This window comes from Debaryomyces hansenii, assembly GCF_000006445.2.
Source record: "Debaryomyces hansenii CBS767 chromosome G complete sequence".
Classification (NCBI taxonomy): domain Eukaryota; kingdom Fungi; phylum Ascomycota; class Pichiomycetes; order Serinales; family Debaryomycetaceae; genus Debaryomyces; species Debaryomyces hansenii.
In genome coordinates, this window is record NC_006049.2 from 1,391,851 (window position 1) to 1,411,679 (window position 19,829).

General features: G+C 33.3%; 11 protein-coding genes across 11 annotated transcripts; 6 read left to right on the forward strand and 5 right to left on the reverse strand. All coding sequences in view use genetic code 12, as the record gives it.

Annotated features, from left to right (window-relative positions):
- Positions 1-5: 5 nt before the first annotated feature.
- Positions 6-4,331, reverse strand: DEHA2G17050g (DEHA2G17050p; the record flags this gene model as incomplete). Its single annotated transcript, XM_462280.1, has 1 exon — positions 6-4,331. The coding sequence occupies one exon, from the start codon at positions 4,329-4,331 to the stop codon at positions 6-8; it is 4,326 nt and encodes a 1,441-aa protein (XP_462280.2).
- Positions 4,332-4,783: 452 nt separating this feature from the next.
- DEHA2G17072g (DEHA2G17072p) lies at positions 4,784-5,974 on the forward strand (the record flags this gene model as incomplete). The annotated part of the gene is made up of 1 exon (XM_462281.1): positions 4,784-5,974. The coding sequence occupies one exon, from the start codon at positions 4,784-4,786 to the stop codon at positions 5,972-5,974; it is 1,191 nt and encodes a 396-aa protein (XP_462281.2).
- Positions 5,975-6,054: 80 nt separating this feature from the next.
- Positions 6,055-8,067, reverse strand: DEHA2G17094g (DEHA2G17094p; the record flags this gene model as incomplete). Its single annotated transcript, XM_462282.1, has 1 exon — positions 6,055-8,067. One exon carries the CDS (start codon positions 8,065-8,067, stop codon positions 6,055-6,057), a length of 2,013 nt encoding a protein of 670 aa, XP_462282.2.
- A 246-nt stretch (positions 8,068-8,313) lies between these two features.
- Positions 8,314-10,788, forward strand: DEHA2G17116g (DEHA2G17116p; the record flags this gene model as incomplete). Its single annotated transcript, XM_462283.1, has 1 exon — positions 8,314-10,788. One exon carries the CDS (start codon positions 8,314-8,316, stop codon positions 10,786-10,788), a length of 2,475 nt encoding a protein of 824 aa, XP_462283.2.
- An 88-nt stretch (positions 10,789-10,876) lies between these two features.
- DEHA2G17138g (DEHA2G17138p) lies at positions 10,877-12,148 on the reverse strand (the record flags this gene model as incomplete). The annotated part of the gene is made up of 1 exon (XM_462284.1): positions 10,877-12,148. The coding sequence occupies one exon, from the start codon at positions 12,146-12,148 to the stop codon at positions 10,877-10,879; it is 1,272 nt and encodes a 423-aa protein (XP_462284.1).
- A 183-nt stretch (positions 12,149-12,331) lies between these two features.
- On the forward strand, positions 12,332-13,699 carry DEHA2G17160g (DEHA2G17160p; the record flags this gene model as incomplete). Its single annotated transcript, XM_002770610.1, has 1 exon — positions 12,332-13,699. The coding sequence occupies one exon, from the start codon at positions 12,332-12,334 to the stop codon at positions 13,697-13,699; it is 1,368 nt and encodes a 455-aa protein (XP_002770656.1).
- Positions 13,700-13,737: 38 nt separating this feature from the next.
- DEHA2G17182g (DEHA2G17182p) lies at positions 13,738-14,100 on the reverse strand (the record flags this gene model as incomplete). Its single annotated transcript, XM_462287.1, has 1 exon — positions 13,738-14,100. One exon carries the CDS (start codon positions 14,098-14,100, stop codon positions 13,738-13,740), a length of 363 nt encoding a protein of 120 aa, XP_462287.2.
- A 150-nt stretch (positions 14,101-14,250) lies between these two features.
- On the forward strand, positions 14,251-15,486 carry DEHA2G17204g (DEHA2G17204p; the record flags this gene model as incomplete). The annotated part of the gene is made up of 1 exon (XM_002770611.1): positions 14,251-15,486. The coding sequence occupies one exon, from the start codon at positions 14,251-14,253 to the stop codon at positions 15,484-15,486; it is 1,236 nt and encodes a 411-aa protein (XP_002770657.1).
- A 528-nt stretch (positions 15,487-16,014) lies between these two features.
- DEHA2G17226g (DEHA2G17226p) lies at positions 16,015-16,953 on the forward strand (the record flags this gene model as incomplete). The annotated part of the gene is made up of 1 exon (XM_462288.1): positions 16,015-16,953. One exon carries the CDS (start codon positions 16,015-16,017, stop codon positions 16,951-16,953), a length of 939 nt encoding a protein of 312 aa, XP_462288.2.
- Positions 16,954-17,042: 89 nt separating this feature from the next.
- DEHA2G17248g (DEHA2G17248p) lies at positions 17,043-18,083 on the reverse strand (the record flags this gene model as incomplete). The annotated part of the gene is made up of 1 exon (XM_462289.1): positions 17,043-18,083. One exon carries the CDS (start codon positions 18,081-18,083, stop codon positions 17,043-17,045), a length of 1,041 nt encoding a protein of 346 aa, XP_462289.1.
- A 166-nt stretch (positions 18,084-18,249) lies between these two features.
- DEHA2G17270g (DEHA2G17270p) lies at positions 18,250-19,734 on the forward strand (the record flags this gene model as incomplete). Its single annotated transcript, XM_462290.2, has 1 exon — positions 18,250-19,734. One exon carries the CDS (start codon positions 18,250-18,252, stop codon positions 19,732-19,734), a length of 1,485 nt encoding a protein of 494 aa, XP_462290.2.
- Between the last annotated feature and the right edge of the window lie 95 nt (positions 19,735-19,829).

Consider the following 19,829-nt stretch of genomic DNA (forward strand, 5'->3'; position numbering starts at 1 on the left):
TGTTTTCAGCAGTGTTGCGATGAATAAGCATGGACTATAATTGCCGTCGCAGTTTGAATGTTCATGGATCTAATAACTCCAACTTGTTTAATCTCAACGCAGAAATCTAATTCAGCTAACAAATCTCCTGGAACTCCTTCCTTCTCTCTTCCTAATAAGATTAAAGATTTTTGAGGAAATTTCAAATCACTATTCAATTCAACAGACTTATCTGTCTGTTCCAATCCGATTAAAGTATAACCCTCTTTTTTCTTTTCTTTCAAGAAACATATTATTTCTGAAGGTTTAACTTCAACCATAGGCATCCAATAGTCCGCAGTTACAGCGACATTCTTAAACTGAGGATGATTTTTAACATTGATATCATTCAAGGTCAATAATCCAGCTCCCAATACATCACATAATCTACAAATTCCTCCCAAGTTTGGTGGTTTGTCAACTAAAGATGATACAACTATCAAGTCACTCCGAATAATATCCGCTCCATTTGAAGTAGCATCAATATCCATTATCGTGTTCCAAGCACCACTCTTAGTCTGTAATGGAGATTGTGATGCGGATTGTGAGATTTCGATAACCGTTTGTACTGATTTCTTTGCCAATGATTTACGTTCTCTTATCCACAATTCTTGCATGTTTTCCCCAACAGGATGGGTCAAGTGATCAATTTGTACCTGGGATAAATGCTTTACATAATCTTCCTTAGTAATGAAATCAATATCACGGTCACTTAATCTCAACAAGAGAGTACCCGAAATACTAACCAAATTCAAATCTTGCTTGATGTTCCATAACAATGCATCACCACTTCTATACTGACCGAATGATTCTGAATTTACTGCACTTTTGTACATATTCTCAATCATAGTCACTAATTCAGGCTCTATTATCAATTTTTTTGATTGTATCTCTGGATAGATAGAGCATATTAATGAAACAGAAAAATGCCTAGTCACGGCCTTATTAGACGTAGCTCCCGGAACTATGACGGTTAAAAACTTAGTTAATTCTTTTGATTCTCTGGCGTGTGGTAATTGTTGGATCATTAAAAACAATATTCTTTCATAAGCAGTTACAACAGCAGGCTTTAATCCATTTAAATCGATTAATGTTTTCAAGCGATCAAATAGCAATTTGGTAAGTTCTTCACTTTTCAACAAGTTAATGGCAATTATCCACTCTATATATGCTCTGACCAATGGGCTTGGTTCAGTCTCGATTAATTTAATGAAAGTCGGAACATATTCTGAAATAACTACTTCATTATCTATCTTGTCTATTATAGATATTATTATAGTAAATAGTTGGATTCTTCTCCATTCTTCAAATCCATCCGTGGTTTTCACAACATTAAATAAATTAAACTCCTCTTCATTGTCAATAATAAAGCAGAATATCTTATAATTATATTCAGATGATTTGATCGAGTTAAAAATAGCCATGAGATTAATTCTTGCACTAATTTCCTCAGATCCATAAATTTTGTTATAAAGGTTACTTTCCCTATCCGATGAAATCTTTTCGTCGTAAAGTCTACCAATAACATTCTCTAGTCTGAACACGTTGCTCTTTAATTGAAGTACTGTAAAACTTCTAACCAAAATTTCAGGAATCCAATCTATCTTTTCAAAATCTGAGGAGCCATAAATCTGGTAGTTTGATAGGTTCTTCGTAAAAGATGGTAGCAAGCATCTTCTGCCTTGAGCATTTTCGATTATCGATTTTCCAAAAGTGAACAAACGTTTACTAATTGTTTCATTATTTATCGATTCATTCATGATAATTGGTTGTGTTAAAGTGTTAATTATTAATACATGTAAATCCTTCTGGTTTAATTGGAGCCTGGATGAATTCAAATTATCCCATATGTCTGCCAAACTTTCAACAGTTTTCTTTATTATCTGGGGCGAGATGCAACCTTGCATAAGAATATTATCTAATAACCTTACAAGCGAAATACTAGACTGATAATGTGTACAACTAGGATTAATAACCTCTATTATTTTATCAATATTCTCCTCGGTTGGAATCTGTTTTTGTAGCGAATGTGACAATATTCTATAATACTCACCGAATGCATCGTCAATTACTTTATAAAAAGTCTTGAAATTCTTAGACACTTTTTTAGAATTTATGAAAAGTAATTCATTGAATTTAATCAAAGGTTTAATATCAAAGATTTCATGATTCTCAACATTGGCTAAGGGAATCACATCAAGAAAGTTATTCAAAAACTTAAGTCTATTAACCAGTAGTAATAGAGTTGATCTATCATCCGATTGCACTTCTGTATTGATAACGGCCCATAGTTCAATCAAGTTAACATCTACTGGCAATAAATGTCTAAAGGAAGTAAAATCAACCTCTGATAATGTATCATATAATTCAGCGTCACCTTCGCCTTTAAGAACCCTTGAAAATAATCTTTCACATGCCTTAAATCCTTCCTTAGTTTGTAATATATCCATTTTAAAATTGGAACGGAGTAATTTGGCTAAAATCAAGTCTGATTCATTCAAAATCTTAAAACTTTTATCTGTTTCATCAGATAAGAACGAATTTGATAATCCAATAATCAATGCCTTTAAATCTGAAGAATCTATGTTTTCTTCTGTTAAGCAACCCATTAAAACTCCATAAGATATATCATTGCTCTCCAAATAATTCATAATCAAAGGTAAATTGTCCCTGACTATTCTAAATCCATTAAATTTGATAAATTTGTCCAATAATTCGATAAAATGAACCACACTTTTAAGTTTGAAATTTAATACTAACTTCAAATTCATTGTCTGGTTAGCACTTTCAAATAAGTCTCCCTCTGAATTACTTTCAAATAACCTCAATAACAACGTATCATGTCTGCTAAACGACAAAACTTGTTTACCTTCTAAACCACGAAGCAAACCTAACGTTACGTACACTCTAGCTGGATCAAATGCATCCTTTGATTTATCTAAAACCTTCAAAATAGAAAATGCAACATCTTGAAATTCATTTTCCTCTTTCAAATTTTTCAACAAACTAGATACAAATTCACATAATCGTTCACCATATTCACAATGGCTTTCATTCACACCTTCCATCTGTCTTACTGAAAAATGAGATGCTAACATAGCATAAGGCAAATAAACATCTTCCAAATATTCCAAACCATATTTGATTAAATATAAATTCTCTAATGGAATGGACAATAAGAGACTCAAGGAAAACTTTCTAACAGAGTCCATTGAAGCCTTAAACCCGGTCGATAACAAACAAAAGCCCCACGATGGATTAATTAAAGAATTAGGTGAAATCAAGCCAACAATATCATTTACACCGGCCTCAGCTTGATGCAACGAGGTATCAATACCTAATATTTCAAACAAAGTAATATATCTTGCCCATTCTTTTAAATGCTGATCTTTCAAATTGGTATCCCATGACAACATTTTATTTTCAAACGACGAATTGATTGATTTAACAGAAAGTTGCAAGAGTGATAAACAGAATTTTCTATGGTCATGAGAATTACTATTTAAACCATTTTGAATAATTCTCCAGTATTTTTCATTACTTAAGATCTTGTTCTGGTATATGTCACAGTTAGTTATCAAATCACTATTAGAGCTATTCAAATAACGTAACCAAAATACGAAACCATTGCTTCTGTGCGTCTTATTATCAGTTTTCTCTAAAGCATATAATATGTCCCAAATAAATGTAGAATCTTTACTCATAATTACAATTGATTCAATTCTCCAACGAAGCAATTTCGAAACAACTGCTGCAATGTCTTCATCAACTGCACCAATGAAGAAGCATAAAATAGGATCAATTTGGGATTTATCTTGTATTTCGCCAGTCAGATGAACGAAGACGTACTCCAAGAACTGGAAAAGCGATAAAATATACTCATTGTCTAAAGCTTGTTCTCTCAAAGTAGTATCTGGTTTCAACGAACGTATCCCATATTCATTGCTGCGAGTAATTATATCTCTGATATCTGGTAAAAAATTGAGTGGGGAATCATTTATGTACAATTCCAAGTGTGTGATGACCTTTTGCAATAGACTTTTGTACAATTGAGGTAACTTTTCCGTCAACTTCAAAATATCACCATAATTATCATCGGTGTGTTTATCTTTGTCATCCAATATAGAGTTAGCAAACTCTAATATCCTAGGATAAATCAATTCTTGAGTTTCTGTATCTATAACATCAAGCAATTCACATAATGCGACTAGACTATCGGCATTTTTTTCAAGATCAGCCGATAACGTCAATGCCAATTCAGATTTTTTTGATGCATCCAAGTACTTGGCAATCAAAGACAATGAACTTGACATTCTTACTCCATCTACCCAAGTCAAGATTTGGTATGGTTATCAACTTCTCGATAAAAAATTTTTGCACCACCTCTATAATTTCACGTGAGCACAATTGTTACGTTCCAAACTTCTACCTTAAGATGGATTATAAAACAGACGTTGAGCCCTATTCTGTCCATTTTTTCTATATACAAAAGACTTAACTAACAGTTTCTAATTCATGTTTCGGAATTAGCTACTAAGAGCTTCAATGCATATCTAGGGGCTCTTATTAAGTGAGCATACCAAGAGCCGGGACTGATAAGCTCGCTAAGATATACTGAAAAAGTTGTCCCTAACGGTATTCTTCCCGTCGAATCGGAGACTATCCGCGCGGGTCGGAAAGCTATTGTTATCGTGGTGAACGCATAAATTTATATAAGAACAGGTTATTTCACTTCAGAATATGCCGTTGCCACCCCCGGTATAATATGGAGTATTTTCGAGAGTATTTGTCTTCTGAGATAACCGATAAACTCCCATTGCTAATTTCAATAGGAGCTATCGTATTTTATACATTTTTCAAGTATCACAAATCAAGATTCAGGACTCCAAACATTAAAAATGCTGATAAGACATCCGACTCATACGTGAAGCCCATTATTGAGCCAATGTCACCAGATTTTAAGTGGGATGAAGTAACTCCTCTGAAGTCATACCCATTCAAAAACGGTGAATACAAGTTGACCATGGGAATTAGAAAGTTAGACCCTCAAGATTGGCTTCTAATTGAACCGACTTATCTTAACAGGATTGATAATAAGTCAAAAATAGTATCGAATACTCATCCTGATTATCCGCCAGATAAGGATTTGGCTAATAATACATTGTTTTCCACTGAAGAGGCTGAACCTGCGATTAGGGAATTTTACGATATTGTGGTTAATTATATGTGTGAGAAGTACCCCATGTACTTTAAGGATGCAAAAAATGGCAAAATCTTCAATTCCATAACAGGTAATTACTTACCTGCCTGTGCAGATGAGGTAGTGAATGCTCGGGAGTTGTTGATAGTATTGGCCAATAATATAGAAGAGGATTTTCTTATATTACTAAAAGACCCTTCGAGAGAGGATGAAAAGGACGGGTCGGAATACTTTTTCAAGGCAGGTTTATTTGGCTTTGCAGCGGGCTTCAATCCCAAGGATCGGTTTAACATGCCATTAAGCTTCGTACATCATCCTGTTCCTGGTTATGAATCGAAATTAAAGCTTTCCATGAATAGATTTTTTAATAGATTGGAGCCGGGCCAGTTCGTAACTCGGAGCAATTTTTCAGTTCAGACCCACAGTAAGCTTTACGTAGATGATCAAAACAAGGGACATCACTTGCGAGAAGGTGAAAATCAAGTAGCCATTGACCCCGCTACTTTAGATTTTGACAAACAAGTTCACTATCGAAGCGAACGACAAGCATTAACAAAGCTACCAAAGTCAAATGCTGTGGTTTTCACGATTAGAACATACTTATTACCAATGAGTGTAATTAAGAAGGAGGATAAGGAAGTTCGTGAGAGGCTTATTGGTGCTATCAAAGGGCTTCCCGAAGACATCTCGTTATACAAAAGAGCTGCTGAATGGGGTCCAGCAGTTGTTGAATACTTACTGGATCAAAGTCAGTAAATAAATATGCATGACTATTTATAGAGTTGAATAAACTTGGACTAACGATTCTACGAATAAGTTAAAGATAAAATCAAAAGTTATAACTTCTCAACTTCGTCTTTTATCTCTTCCCATATATCAACATTCTTCTTCGCCCATTCAACAAGAAAGCCATTGTAACATAATAATATCTCATAAATTATCTTTAATTGTTTAGTATGGAACAGTTTAAAGTTTTTGTTTATTTCATCAGTGATATATGAGATATCCTGGAGCATAATACCTTGGCACTTCTCTAATGTTCCTATTTTTTCCTGTAGAGAAGTTATTTTCTGTTTCCTAGTTTGCTCAGGATTCTGGTCTATTATATCTGTGACATATTGAGTAATCTTTTTAAACGAATTCATATTAGGCAAATATTTATATTTGCTGTTAGTTGACTTAATACTCAGATTTACATTTTGGGTTGAATTAGTACCCCTCGAGTTAAGACCTGAATGCTTAGAGATAGGTTGCGCATGCATCACATTTTCAATTTTTGATGACCCTTCTTCCGCTTTCAATAATTCTTCTAATTCCTGCTTCTTATCCTTTACATCGTCTTCTAACAACCGTTTCTGGCGGACCTTACGTCTCTCAAATTTCTCAATGAATTGTAGTATAGTCGAATATTGAACTGCCTCTCCTAATGGTTCTGAAAATTTAGTTTCTAGGTCTGCAATTAATGTACTTATAGTTATATAGGAACGATCAAATATTTGTCCAATTTTATCAAATATTAAATTTAACTTTGAATCTTCCTCGTGGTTATTTTTTGCTTTTGCAGATCTAATCATCGGCGAGTCAGATAATATGAGCGAGAATGAATTAAAAATGGTTCCCAATTCAGTATAATCATTTGCCAAACCTATGAAATTGGCCATGATTTTTTTATTAATGTCATCCAAACAAGAATTGTCTATTATATACTTATTCTTTATGAAATCTGGACTGTGATTTACTGGACTAGTCGTTCCTGTACTTGGTTGTGATGAGGCTTCGGTATTCCCATTATTCAATATTTTATTTGTTTTCTTAGTTAGCTTTTTCTTATTTTCTTGTAAAGGTTTCCAAAATGACATGTTTATAGAATGGTTACCAACTGGGTTAGGTAAATTGGCGTAAATAGAGTCTGTCTTCAAACCATTTTCTGGATTCAGAAAGTAAATAGACTTCGGTAGCTGGCTAGAAATTAGGGTTATTTCGTCTGTCCAGTTAGCATTGGGATCTAAAAATTTAGCAAAAAATTCTAAATTTCTTATCTGAGGAATTGCTAAACAGTTATTAAGAAAATTAGAAAGTAGTCTCTTTCTGTGCTCAATTAACTTATTCTTGTTCAAATGTGTCGAATTGATATATGAATAATTAGTCGAATTTGACCCCAATCCATTCGTAGTATTTGTCGAAGTATTTGCACCTGTACTATTATTACTGCTAGTGTTAGACGATTGCAGTATATTTCCACTAACCAAATCATTAAGCATTGAAAATTTGAAGTAATTTTTGGGTGGAATGGGTGGAATAATGATCAACGGAAATATTTTTTTGAGAACATCTCTCAAGCTTTCGAAGTCACTGTATCTTCTCCGGGTCTGTATCTCATCGCTAGGATCATCATTGTTTATTAACTGTATGCTGTAAACAATGTACGTTTTCAGCGTATTTATCATACCCTCATTAGAATTACCTGCTTTCGTTATCTGCATCCTCACATTACTATTAGGTCTCAAAAGCCTGGTTACTCTGCTCTCGTAATTAATTTGAATTGATTTGAAAGTATCTTTATTCAAGCCTGACTTAGAATCATTTTGATTATTAGAATTGTAAAGTAGTATTGAATCATCATCATCGTCGCCATTATTATTATTATTATTATTATTATTATTGTTATTATAGTTATTGTTATTATTATTATCCTTATCTCCTTTATCTTGTATATTACTACCGTTAGAAATTCGGTGTTCACTCATTAGGCTTGCAAGCCCTTGCATATGTGGAAATGGGTTGTTGTCTTCCTCATCATCAAATGAAGGTGTAGAGGAACCCACTTTACTCTCCTTTCCTTTGGACATATTAAAACTGATTAAGCGCTACACTAATATGTATATGTAGATTTAAATCACTTTTGGAGAACTACTATGCTTGTCCCCATATTTGCCGTCATTATTAGGACTGATAGCGATAGGATCAATACCTGTATATAGTATAGACATTGCGACATTAAATAATGTCGCAATAATATAGTGAAAAAATTAAAAAACATGGCATAATAAATCTTGATAGTTGTTTACATAGAGAAATACATCGAATTATTGATTATGGCAACTTCAATGGTGGTTCAGGATGGAGAAGTGGCTAATGTTCCTGAGACGCAATTTGCAAATGTTTTACAAGGATATCAATTAAATAATCAGCAGGATATCTTTGAAATAATTGCCAATTTCAAATCTATATGTGCATTGCATGCCTTGCTGGTTGGCGAACAGCTTAGTGAAGAGGGATCAAATAACGATCTTCAGGAAGAATTTGAAAATTGGGATTTAGAAACGAAGTTGTGGCACTTAGTTGAAAGCTTATATTCATTCAGACTCAGTATTTCAGAAGAGCCGTATAAGGAATACCCATTTTCTTCGTTATCAGTCAAACAAGAGAACTTCTTAAGAAGGAATCCTAAAGTCCGGGAAATATCTCTTATGATTCATTGGTTACAGACAAATTCAAAGTCTATAGATATTAGTGGTTCAAGCGACGTTTCTGACGGAAAATGGCAAAATACAAGGCAAGCGATTCAAAACAAAGATTTCGAAGTGTTGGCCAATAATAAAAATCAACCAGACAATATCGTAGATGATTTAGATACAGATTCACCTTTGAGGTCGGGAAAGACGATTCATCCAACTGACAACGATACGGACTCGCAGACATTTTATTTGATATATAAATTGGTTCTTGCAAATAGAATTCAGGAAGCCATAGATTACGCTAATCTTACAGGAAATTTCACACTCGCATTGATATTAATTGGCGCCATACAAGACTATGTTGATCCTGTTATTGATCAAGAATTCATAAACCCCCCTCAAAATTCTGATAATATGATTTTAGATAGTCTAACTAATGACAACTCAGAAGATCATTCATCATTTGTTTCTAAGCCGTCTGGTATTAGACACAAGTTGTTGTGGAAAAAAACAGTCTATAAGCTATCTCAACAACCTAATTTAAATCGCAATGAAAAGTTAATATATAATTATTTGAGTGGTGGAAATATATCTTTAAACTTGGAAGATTCTGCAGATAACTGGGAAGAATACCTTCTATTATATTTGAATCAGTTGTATATACATAATTTGGAATCGTTCATAGTGTCCAGTTTGCCGACTAATATGCTTAACGATGAAACATTATCCTTGGCTATTCCTAAACCGCAGTTGTCCACTGTCGATGATATTTTGAATACATTGCTGAAGTCCGAAAATAGAGTTGCAGAACAAAGCACACATCCTCTTCGAGTAATAATGGGTGGAATAATGATTAATCAAGTATCTACATTAATACATAACATTATTCGATCGTTGAATACAGCAAGCAAGGATAATGATTCTGATTCGTTGATATCCAAAAGTCACCTTATTAGGGTTATTACCCATTTAGCAATTTTTGAATTAATTTCTGAAGTAAATAATAAAATCAACGTCAAGGATACCACGAAGGTTATGACTCTTTATGTTTCCAAATTATCGGAGCTTCAATTGGCAGAATTAATTCCAATTTATTTGTCATTTATTCCTGATGAAAAGGATGCAAGGGAATGCTACTCATTATTTTTGTCTTCGATTACTGATTCAGAAGAACGTTCAAAACAAATTGCAATTGCCAAAAAATTTAGTAATATTACTACCCCTGCTGGAGAAGAGTCACTGGCTCATGCTGATTCTGGATATAATGAGAATAAAATGTTTAACATTTTAAGAAGAACTGTTGAACGAGTAATGATTGAGACTGAACCTCTTTACAAACAGTCTTCTAAGGTCATAGTACATGATGATATATCCAAGGTTGATGAAGCGGATTACAAATTATATCGCTCAGTTGAATGGTTTTTTGAAAACTCTATGCATGAAGATGCTATTTCAGCATCTATTACTATCATGCGTAGGTTTTTATTGTGTGGTAAAGTATCATCTTTGAAGCAATTTGGTAAAGGTAAGAATTTTAAACAATTAATTAAGGAATACGATCTCGAGTCGCATATAAATTCAATTAGTTCCCCGAATGCTTCATGTATTGTTAGTGAAGACGACAAAGAAGAGCTTCTAAATTATGATTCGTTGATTCTGGGTTTATTATTGATCGATGATTGGAAGCAATTCTTGAAAGATAATAAAATAAATGGTGTTTTATCAAAAATCACTCCAAATTCATTTTGGAAATCAAATCATATAAATAATTCAATTGAGAAGGTCACTAAAACTTTAACAAAATTAATATTTCAATGGCTTTCTGATTTAATTGCTTCTGCTTCAAAGGATAGAGAGTTATTTAAAGAATTTCGAATAATATATGTACCATACTTGATTATGGAATTATTGCAGATTTATCAATACTCAAGGTTAAACAATTGGTCTTACATGCGCAAAGCTTTGAAATTAGTCACTGAGGTTGCTAATGAAGACGAAAATGATTTCTTGAATTGTTTTGTTAATTGCGGAAGATTGGATGAATTTCTTGTTAGATGTGGTGAAATCTCAGTCATTGCGAGTGAAAGAGGTATAAAAGGAATATTTCATTAGCCTTATTACTTTCAAATTTTACGAGAATAAAATATATATTCTAATTCTTATTTAGGTCATTATATCCGAACGGATTTACTATATAAATCTAATTCAATGAAGAAGCCTTCTCATATAATAAATCAACAATGTTAGACAAATTGTTTACAAGACCAAAAGAGGCTTCGTAAGTAGCATCTTTTCTTGGTTCATCGTAAATAATCAACCAGCCATTTCCTTGGTCTAGGACACCATAGAAAACCTTGTCTAAGATCATTTGAGATAATTTGCCTTCAACTTGTTGTAAGTTTAAGCCGATTGTCTGAGAAATATGTGACAATTCAACACAGCTGTAAGATTCAATAATCTTCAATAAGTTTTGTTCTAATAAGTTATCATATAAGACATTGAAGTTACTCTTGATAATTGGGTCAGATCTTAATTCTTGTGAGTATGTAGAAAGTGATGTTTCAAAATCCTTCAAGGATCTATTAGAATAGGCAGTAGCGATGGACTTCATTGCATCAATATCTTTTGACTGATATTTAAGAACATTCTTACTACCTAAGATAGTATTAACATCATCGATGAGATTTAACATAATCTTGGTTAATAACATGTATTTTAAGATAACAATTGCTTTATCATCATCCTGAGAATTGAAGCCTTCAAAAGCTTCGTAAAAATATGAAAATGCAGTTTTGTAATCCTTATCCTCTAAGTTCAAAATACCACTTTGACAATCCAACTCTGCTTGCAATAATGTTGGACAATATATTGAATTAGCGGATGTTCTTGCACTCGTCAACGCAGCTTTTGCTTTTGGAATATTCCTCAAAGCATGGAACAATTTGGATTCCAATAATTGAACCTCAACTAAAGATGATTTATCATCTAATTTCTTATATTCTCGTAACAAATCCGTTATAATTCTTAACGCATCCTGATATGATCCTTTTTGATATAATAACGCAGATAATTTCAATTGTAATGATTGTCTTAAAAATGATAACTTATTTTCAACGGACCATTCAATACTATCTTTAGTCGCTTGGATTTGTAATTCAAGAGCATCAGAAATATTATCAAAGTACTCAATAAGGGTTTTTACGATCTTTGCCGTCTTGGACTTAGCAAAATTCCCCAAAACAGCTCTAGAATACGCAAGTAGTTCATTTAACTTATCTGGTTGTTTCTGATTCTGGTATATCTTACCTAGTTCCAATATAGCCGCTTCCTGATCTTGTAAAACCTTAGACGTGGGTTGTCCAGAACTCTCCTTTGACAAAATTATCTCTTGATATTTCGATTCGGCTTCTTTAAAGTTCTCATTAGATGAGGCCGCTCTAGCTTGTTCTAATAATGTTGAGGACTCGGTCATTATACAAATATTGATTACAATTGAATTCACCCGTTTATCTTGAGTTGTTAACTATGTTTGCCATCAGATTTTCAATCAATACCGACCCTCGGTTACCCGGAATTTTTATTTTTGTTGATGTATTTTAAGTATTGAACTTTTAGAACATAAAACCAACTTATTGCAAAGAGTATAGCGATAAAAATGTTGAGCTGCAAGGTGCCGAGGCAGCTTATGAGACGGAATCTTTTGAAAAATATTGGTATTGGTTCAAATTTTTCGAGATCGATTCAAAATCCAGTATTCTTGAGATACTACTCCAAGAAATCACCATTTCCATTAAATCCTAAGGAACTACAAGAAAAGAAGAACTTAGAGAAACTTCCTAAATGGCGTCAATGGGGTATTTATTTCCAATCCAAAGAATTTAAAAAAGGCATGACTGTATACTATGTTTCTGCGTTCGTGATATTTTTGGCTTGTTTTTACTACTACATGCGAGATAGATATTATGAGGACATACAAATGAAGCATATAAGAAAAAAATATACTGAAGATGCATCAAGTTTATCTGAGTATGAGTACTTAAAGTTGAAAGCACTTAGTAACGATAAGTTGAAACCAAGAGAAGAAAAAAAATTCCGTATTTATCAAATGATGAGAAAGGAATACAGAAGGAAAAATTTATTCAACAAGGATTCGATGTTTGAACCAACCCCTGAAGAATTAGAAGAATGGTATAGTAAACAAGCTAGAAAGGGAGTAAAAAAGATTCCAACTATTGAAAAAGAGGGTGAAAACGAAAATGAACCTTCAGAGCCATACAAGAATTTTAGTAACCCAAATATTGTTCCTCCTCAGAATACTACAGAATTTTTTGAACAAATTGCCAAAGTATATGATGACCAAATCAAGTGGGAAGAGAGAGGTATGTTTTTAGGTATGCGTCGTAGATGGTTAATGAGACAGTTAACAGGTGATGTGTTAGAAGTCGCCTGTGGAACTGGTAGAAATATACCATATTTGTACCCTGAAAATATTGATTCTATCACATTTTTAGACTCTTCTCAAGAAATGGTGAATATAACCCAGAAAAAGTTTAGAAAGAGCTACCCAAAATATCAAAAAGCAGCATTCACAGTCGGCAAAGCTGAAGACTTAGTGGAACTTGCAGGTGGAGATAATCCCGTTCAATACGATACAATCATAGAAGCATTTGGATTATGTGCCCATGAGGACCCAGTTAAAGCATTGCAGAACATGTCCAAATTATTAAGGCCAGGAGGGAGAATAGTTTTGCTCGAACATGGCAGAAGTAATTGGGATTTCATTAATAATCATCTAGATTTTAGATCTGATAAGAGAATGAAAACATGGGCCTGTAGATGGAATTTGGATATCGGTGAGTTAATTGATGATGCCGGTTTGGACATCACTTACGAGAAGAGGGTTCATTTAGGATCCACTTGGTTACTAGTTTGTAAAAGACCAGAAGATCCGATCAAAATTGAAGAAAAACCATTTTTGAATAAATTATTTGGTACCGAAGTAACTCCAATCAAAAAGAAATAGATATTGTAAATAAAATGTATATATAATAATTAGTATAATCAAAGATAGACACCATTGTCTTCTTTCCCTGACTCCAGTGTTACTAATCCCCTTCTCTTCAATTCTTCATTCAACGCAACCAATCGCTGGTTCTGATTTTCAATTACTATCGTATTTTCTTCGATAGATTCACTATATAAATCCAAGTCATTCTTCAATTGGTCGTGACTTTCGCTTTCTTTTAAATTAGATATCTCTTCCTTGGTAGATATTATTTCATTTTCTAATATATCATCAGTGTCTTCTAATTTGGAAATAGAATTTATTAACTGATTTTTTATTGAATGAAGATTTTCATCTGATAAATCCTTTATTGCGATTTGGAACTCATTTATATTTATTGGTTTAGTTTCTGCTGACATTATTACGAAGTTGAATGAATCAAATTATTGAATTTTTGCTGCTGTGATCTTTTTCAAAATTTGTAGTACGCATGAGCTCGAAAATTTTATCAACAAGTAAATTTTGCAGAACTTAACTAAAACTATCCCGTCATACTTCCTTACCTCAACATGTTAAAGAGTTTGATACGGAAGCAATGCACGCATATTACTCTATTTCCAGGGGTGTTAAAAGAAACGAGGTTATTTAGGTCCTATTCCACTCAAACCAATGACACTATTAGTATAGATGATTTGCCCCAAATTCATCCATTACTTTTGAAAAGAGCCGAATCGATGAAAGATGAATTTAAAATTCTAGAAACAAAAATATCCGAAGGTTCCTTCGACCAGGAAACCAATGTTAAGTTCTCAAATATATCGGTTATCTTGGACAATTATCATAAATATCAACATGAGATTGAAAACCTTCAATCTTTGTTAGAAATTTTGCATGAGGAAGAAGATGCCGAAATGGTACATGAAGCATCGAATGAATTAAAGGAAGTAATACCAAAAGTATTCAATTTTACAAAAGTACTTCAAAGCAGACTTTTACCGCCAGTTACGCATAGTGATAGACCTGCCATGTTGGAATTAAGACCTGGAGTTGGGGGATCTGAGGCTGCATTGTTCGCTGGTGACTTATTAAATATGTATATCAATTTTGCCAATCATATGAAATGGAAATGGACCATGATACTGGAAAGCCACGGTAATAATGGTAGCGTGAATGAAGCTATAATAAGTATCGATAATCCTGGTGCATATAGCATACTAAGACACGAAAGTGGTGTTCACAGAGTACAGAGAATTCCTAGCACTGAAACTAAAGGTAGGATACATACTTCCACTGCAGCAGTTGTCGTATTACCCAAAATGTCGGAAGGTACTGAATCGTCCTTGAAGGATGATGAAAGGCAATTTCAACCTGGAGAAGTTAGAATCGACACGATGAGGGCAGGTGGGAAAGGAGGCCAGCATGTCAACACAACTGACTCGGCTGTTCGTCTTACGCATATTCCAACGGGAATTCAAGTTCAGCAACAAGATGAAAGATCTCAACCTAAGAATAAGGCTAAAGCATTTTCTATTTTAAGAGCAAGGTTAGCTGCGTTAGAAAGAGATAAGGAAATAGCAGAACAAAGGAAATTGAGAACTGATCAGGTCACAACAACTGATAGATCTGACAAGATTAGAACATATAACTATCCTCAAAATAGAGTCACTGATCACAGATGTGGATTTTCTTTATATGATATTGATGGGTGTATGGAGGGCTATAGACTCAATGAAATTGTTGAAAACGTTGAGCAACATGAATTCGAAGAAAGACTCGAAGATCTAATTGCAAAAAATAAATCTTAAACCTTGTACAAAGTTCTTCTAGATTTTCATGTAAATACAGACTTAATATAATCTCTTTCAATAGAACCGTAAACTAATGTTAAGTTTGAGACTCTATTACTCAACATTGTAGGTATAAAGTATTTAAGGTACTTTGGACTATTATGACTTACAAAAATATGATAACCCATACACCACGATCTACGAAAAGTTAGAAATTATAAAATGGTGATTAGGTAGTTGCATCATTGATAATAGACACATTACTTTTCATACACAACATTCTTAGCTTAGGTTCAAAATATATAACACGAGTTTTTGGGAGCGTGTTTTATTTACCCTCAATATTTTCTCGAAATGCACAAAAACCTTGAGGAAAAAAGCTAAGTGTCTTCAGGGTTTTCAGTATTGGCATTATTGCATCTCATCTAACGATACTTATAGTTGCATTATTTCTTTGTCGTTTTCATATGTTGGTTAATTAACCTATAGACACTCGCTTATTAAAACAATAATTCTTGTACAAAGACGATATAAATTAACATAAGTATGAGTGATCTATTTCAACTTTTGTTGACCGCATGGGTTACAAGTATGGTAATGATTCAAACATATGGGTTAGGACTCATAGTGACTCCGCATCTGGTGGGCGATAACAAAAAATATTCAAGCATTAATAATTTACTAAACTGTGTGAGTTATCCAACGGTAAAAGACGATATAATAATATTAACTGTTGATAGTGGAGAAAAATTACCGTCACAAGTTTTGAATATGAATATATTTGATTCAGAAAATAATAAGATCAGATACAAGGGAGATATATCAGAAGAGATGAATTTAATATTTACGAATTTAAATAATCCACTGCAAATTAATCGCAATTACGCCGATTCTCCAGATAAACGTAATATACTAAACAAGATTCATCTAGGGCGTAATAAGGAACAAGAAAGGGTTGATGAACTCATGAATAGTGATACTGGTAAATCTTTGATCTACATATGTTTTGATAACTTGTATCTGGATAAATCGTGGTCATTTCAACCACAAGATAGGGACGTTGAAATATTCGTTGATATTAAAAACATGACAACTATAAAGCAAACTAATTATAACCTATATGCGCAGTATTTTAAGAAATTCAAGTATAATTCTGATCAAGGTGTTGATGCCAAAAATAATGAAAAGAAAAGTAAGAAGGAAGGTACGGATAAAACTCTTAAAAAGGATTTCACACAAAATGACTTTGAAAATAACATTAAACTATTGGAATCAGAATTAAGCGATATTGTGGAAAACTTAAAAAATTCAGAATTGATATTGACAAACCTAATGGAACAAGAATCGAAATTAAGAGATGCAAATGAAAGAATATTCTCTGAGTACACAAAAGTCTCTATCATTATGATAGTAGCAATTAGTATATTTGGTATGGCACAATTAGTATATTTTAGATGTTATCTAAAAAAGAGAAAATATTTATAGCTTTATAGTCATTGCATCCGCTTTCCTATTCAATAGAATTTAATGTTTATTATAAATTTTTATACAGTCATCTAATTAATTAATGTACATTAATTGCCTCTCATTTTTTCATTGTTTATTACATCTTGACATATGCTTGCCATTGCATCTTTATCTATCAACTTTCCAACGTTTGCATATGCCAAACTTGCTTCATAACCCATCGTAATTCTTTGCTCCGTTATTCCAAGTTCACCATAACCCAAAGCCTTTATAACGTTATAATATCTGGTAATATTGCTACGGACCGAATTGGAAATATTTGGATCATTTTTATCGGAATAAATTTCCCAAGAACTTTCTTCTTCTAATCTTGTAATTGAGACAGATCCTTGACCTGGATTATAAGACCCGTGAGCATCAATGGAAGCCTGTGCCTTATTAGAACTTGCATTGGCATTACTTTTTCCACTGCTGGAAGTTTTACTCAACCATATGTATCCATTAACTCCCAATATCACACTTATATTCCCAGGCAAATTATGCGAATGGTTCTTTGATTTAATAATTAAATTTGAAGGAACCTTTACGAATATTCCATTTCTCAATTTTCCATACTTCAAGGATCTGGTATGCAATGAAGCACTACCATTACTAAATATACTTTGCACTTCAGCGTTCAATAAATCACCCTCCTTCAAAAAACCTCTCATTTGTAATTCATCACTTTCTGATTTTCTTCTCAAAACACCACCTGGTAAGTTGACTGATCCCAACATCAATATAGCGCTTTGTTTTGCTCCAATGTCAACTTTCCACCTCTTTGGACCAACTTCAGTTATCCTTCCAACTATATGATCACCAGTTTCTGCCTGGTATCTGCCCCTCAAAGGAACAACACTTAATAATCTATTAACTCTAGAAACATTACCTGCAACGGAAGAATACGTTTTATCGTTTAAAAAGTATGTACCATGACCTTTCATCCAAACTGGATCATCAGTCACCAATTCACCTGGTGTTACAATAGATTGTTCATTTTTACTGGTTTCCTCCCCGTCTGACATTTCCACATCTGAATCAATGCCAATATCATGAGACTCCGGTTTGGTGATACTTATAACATCTGTAACATCCATCTCTAATACCATTATCTATTGTTTGGATTAGATTTTTATTCTCTTCTTTAATCTCATCGATATTCGAAAATTATATTGGGCGTGAAGCCCTGGTGCGCTCTGACATGGATTTTTTTTTTGAATTGAAAATTGTTTAGTTAGCCATAAGCCATAAGCCTTTTGGATCGTAGAATAGTGAATGATTAGAAACCTTATTGGTAAATTTCATTTATTCGTGGCACCCAAGTTATTTCTTCATACTAGAAATTTTCATAGAATAAATAAAACGGATAGAAGAGAGTTTATGATGAGCAAGTTTGGTCCACCTATAGATAGATCAATGAAAATCTTAGATCGTTCATTCTTTCAAAAAGACGTAAATTTATTAGTTGCATCGTTCCCAGATCCTAAGTTTCTTGGCCAATTTGTTAAAACCTGTAAGCCTGATATTTTATATTTACCATCAATTAAGCACATCGTACCCGTTAATGAAAATTCCAAGGGAGTCCTATTAAGAGAAGACATTGAAGATATAAATGATTATAAGCTGAAGTTGTCACCCATCACAGTTGAAAAGATAAAAGAATATAATATCAGTATTCAGCCGTATGTTTTACATTTGGATTACAAGTTCTGGAAAACGGACGATATTTTGAGAGCTGTTTTGCCGGAAGATTTGATAAGTGAAATTCCAACTGGGTTTGCACAAGCAGGACATGTTGCTCACTTGAATTTGAGAGACGAATTCAAGCCTTACGGAAGTTTGATTGGTCAAGTGATCTTAGATAAGAACTCAAAGGTTGAAACTGTAGTCGATAAGGTAGATACAATTGATACTAAATTCAGAACATTCAAAATGAATGTTTTAGCTGGCAAAGATGATTTACAAGTTGAACAAAGTGAAAGTGGTTGTCGCTTTAAATTCGATTTTAGTAAGGTATACTGGAACTCGAGATTGAATACGGAACACGAAAGACTAATCAACCAGTTCAAACCCAGAGATGTAGTTGGAGATGTATTTGCAGGTGTTGGTCCATTTGCAGTACCTGCTGGTAAGAAGGACGTACTTGTATTAGCCAATGACTTGAACCCAGAATCATTCAAATATTTAAAAGAAAATATAATCTTGAATCACACAGATTCTTTTGTTAAGGCTTTTAATCTCGATGGTCGTGAATTTATTAGAAACTCACCAAGACTATTATTGGAATGGTCTACCGAGCTGAAGACGGTAGAAAGAAAAAAATTAATTAAAAGAAGGAAAATGAATTCTGATTCGAATGAAAAATCTTCTACCAAAGACTATGAGGTAACAACAGTCAACATCCCGAAATATTTCAGTAATTATGTTATGAACTTGCCTGACTCTGCATTGACTTTCTTGGATGAATTTGTTGGTTTATACAGCGATCCTAAAGTGGAAAGCGTAATTCGTGAAATACCTGATTTCAAACTTCCTATTATAAACGTCCATTGTTTTGAGAAATACTCGCCCCATGAAGAACCCGAACCATCATTAGAGGAACTATATAAAAGGATTCACAAAAAAATTGTAGGGCTAATTGATCATGAAATACCATTAGAAAAATGTCTGTTTCATTTAGTAAGAAGAGTAGCGCCTACAAAGCCAATGTTCTGTGTTAGCTTCGAACTACCTGAAGAAGTTGCATTTAGAAAGAAATAGGAGTAAATTATTTATGTACATAATATAATAATAAAAGTAAGATAATACATAATTTGCAACTATATATTTTGCGACCCTTTAAATATTTTACAACC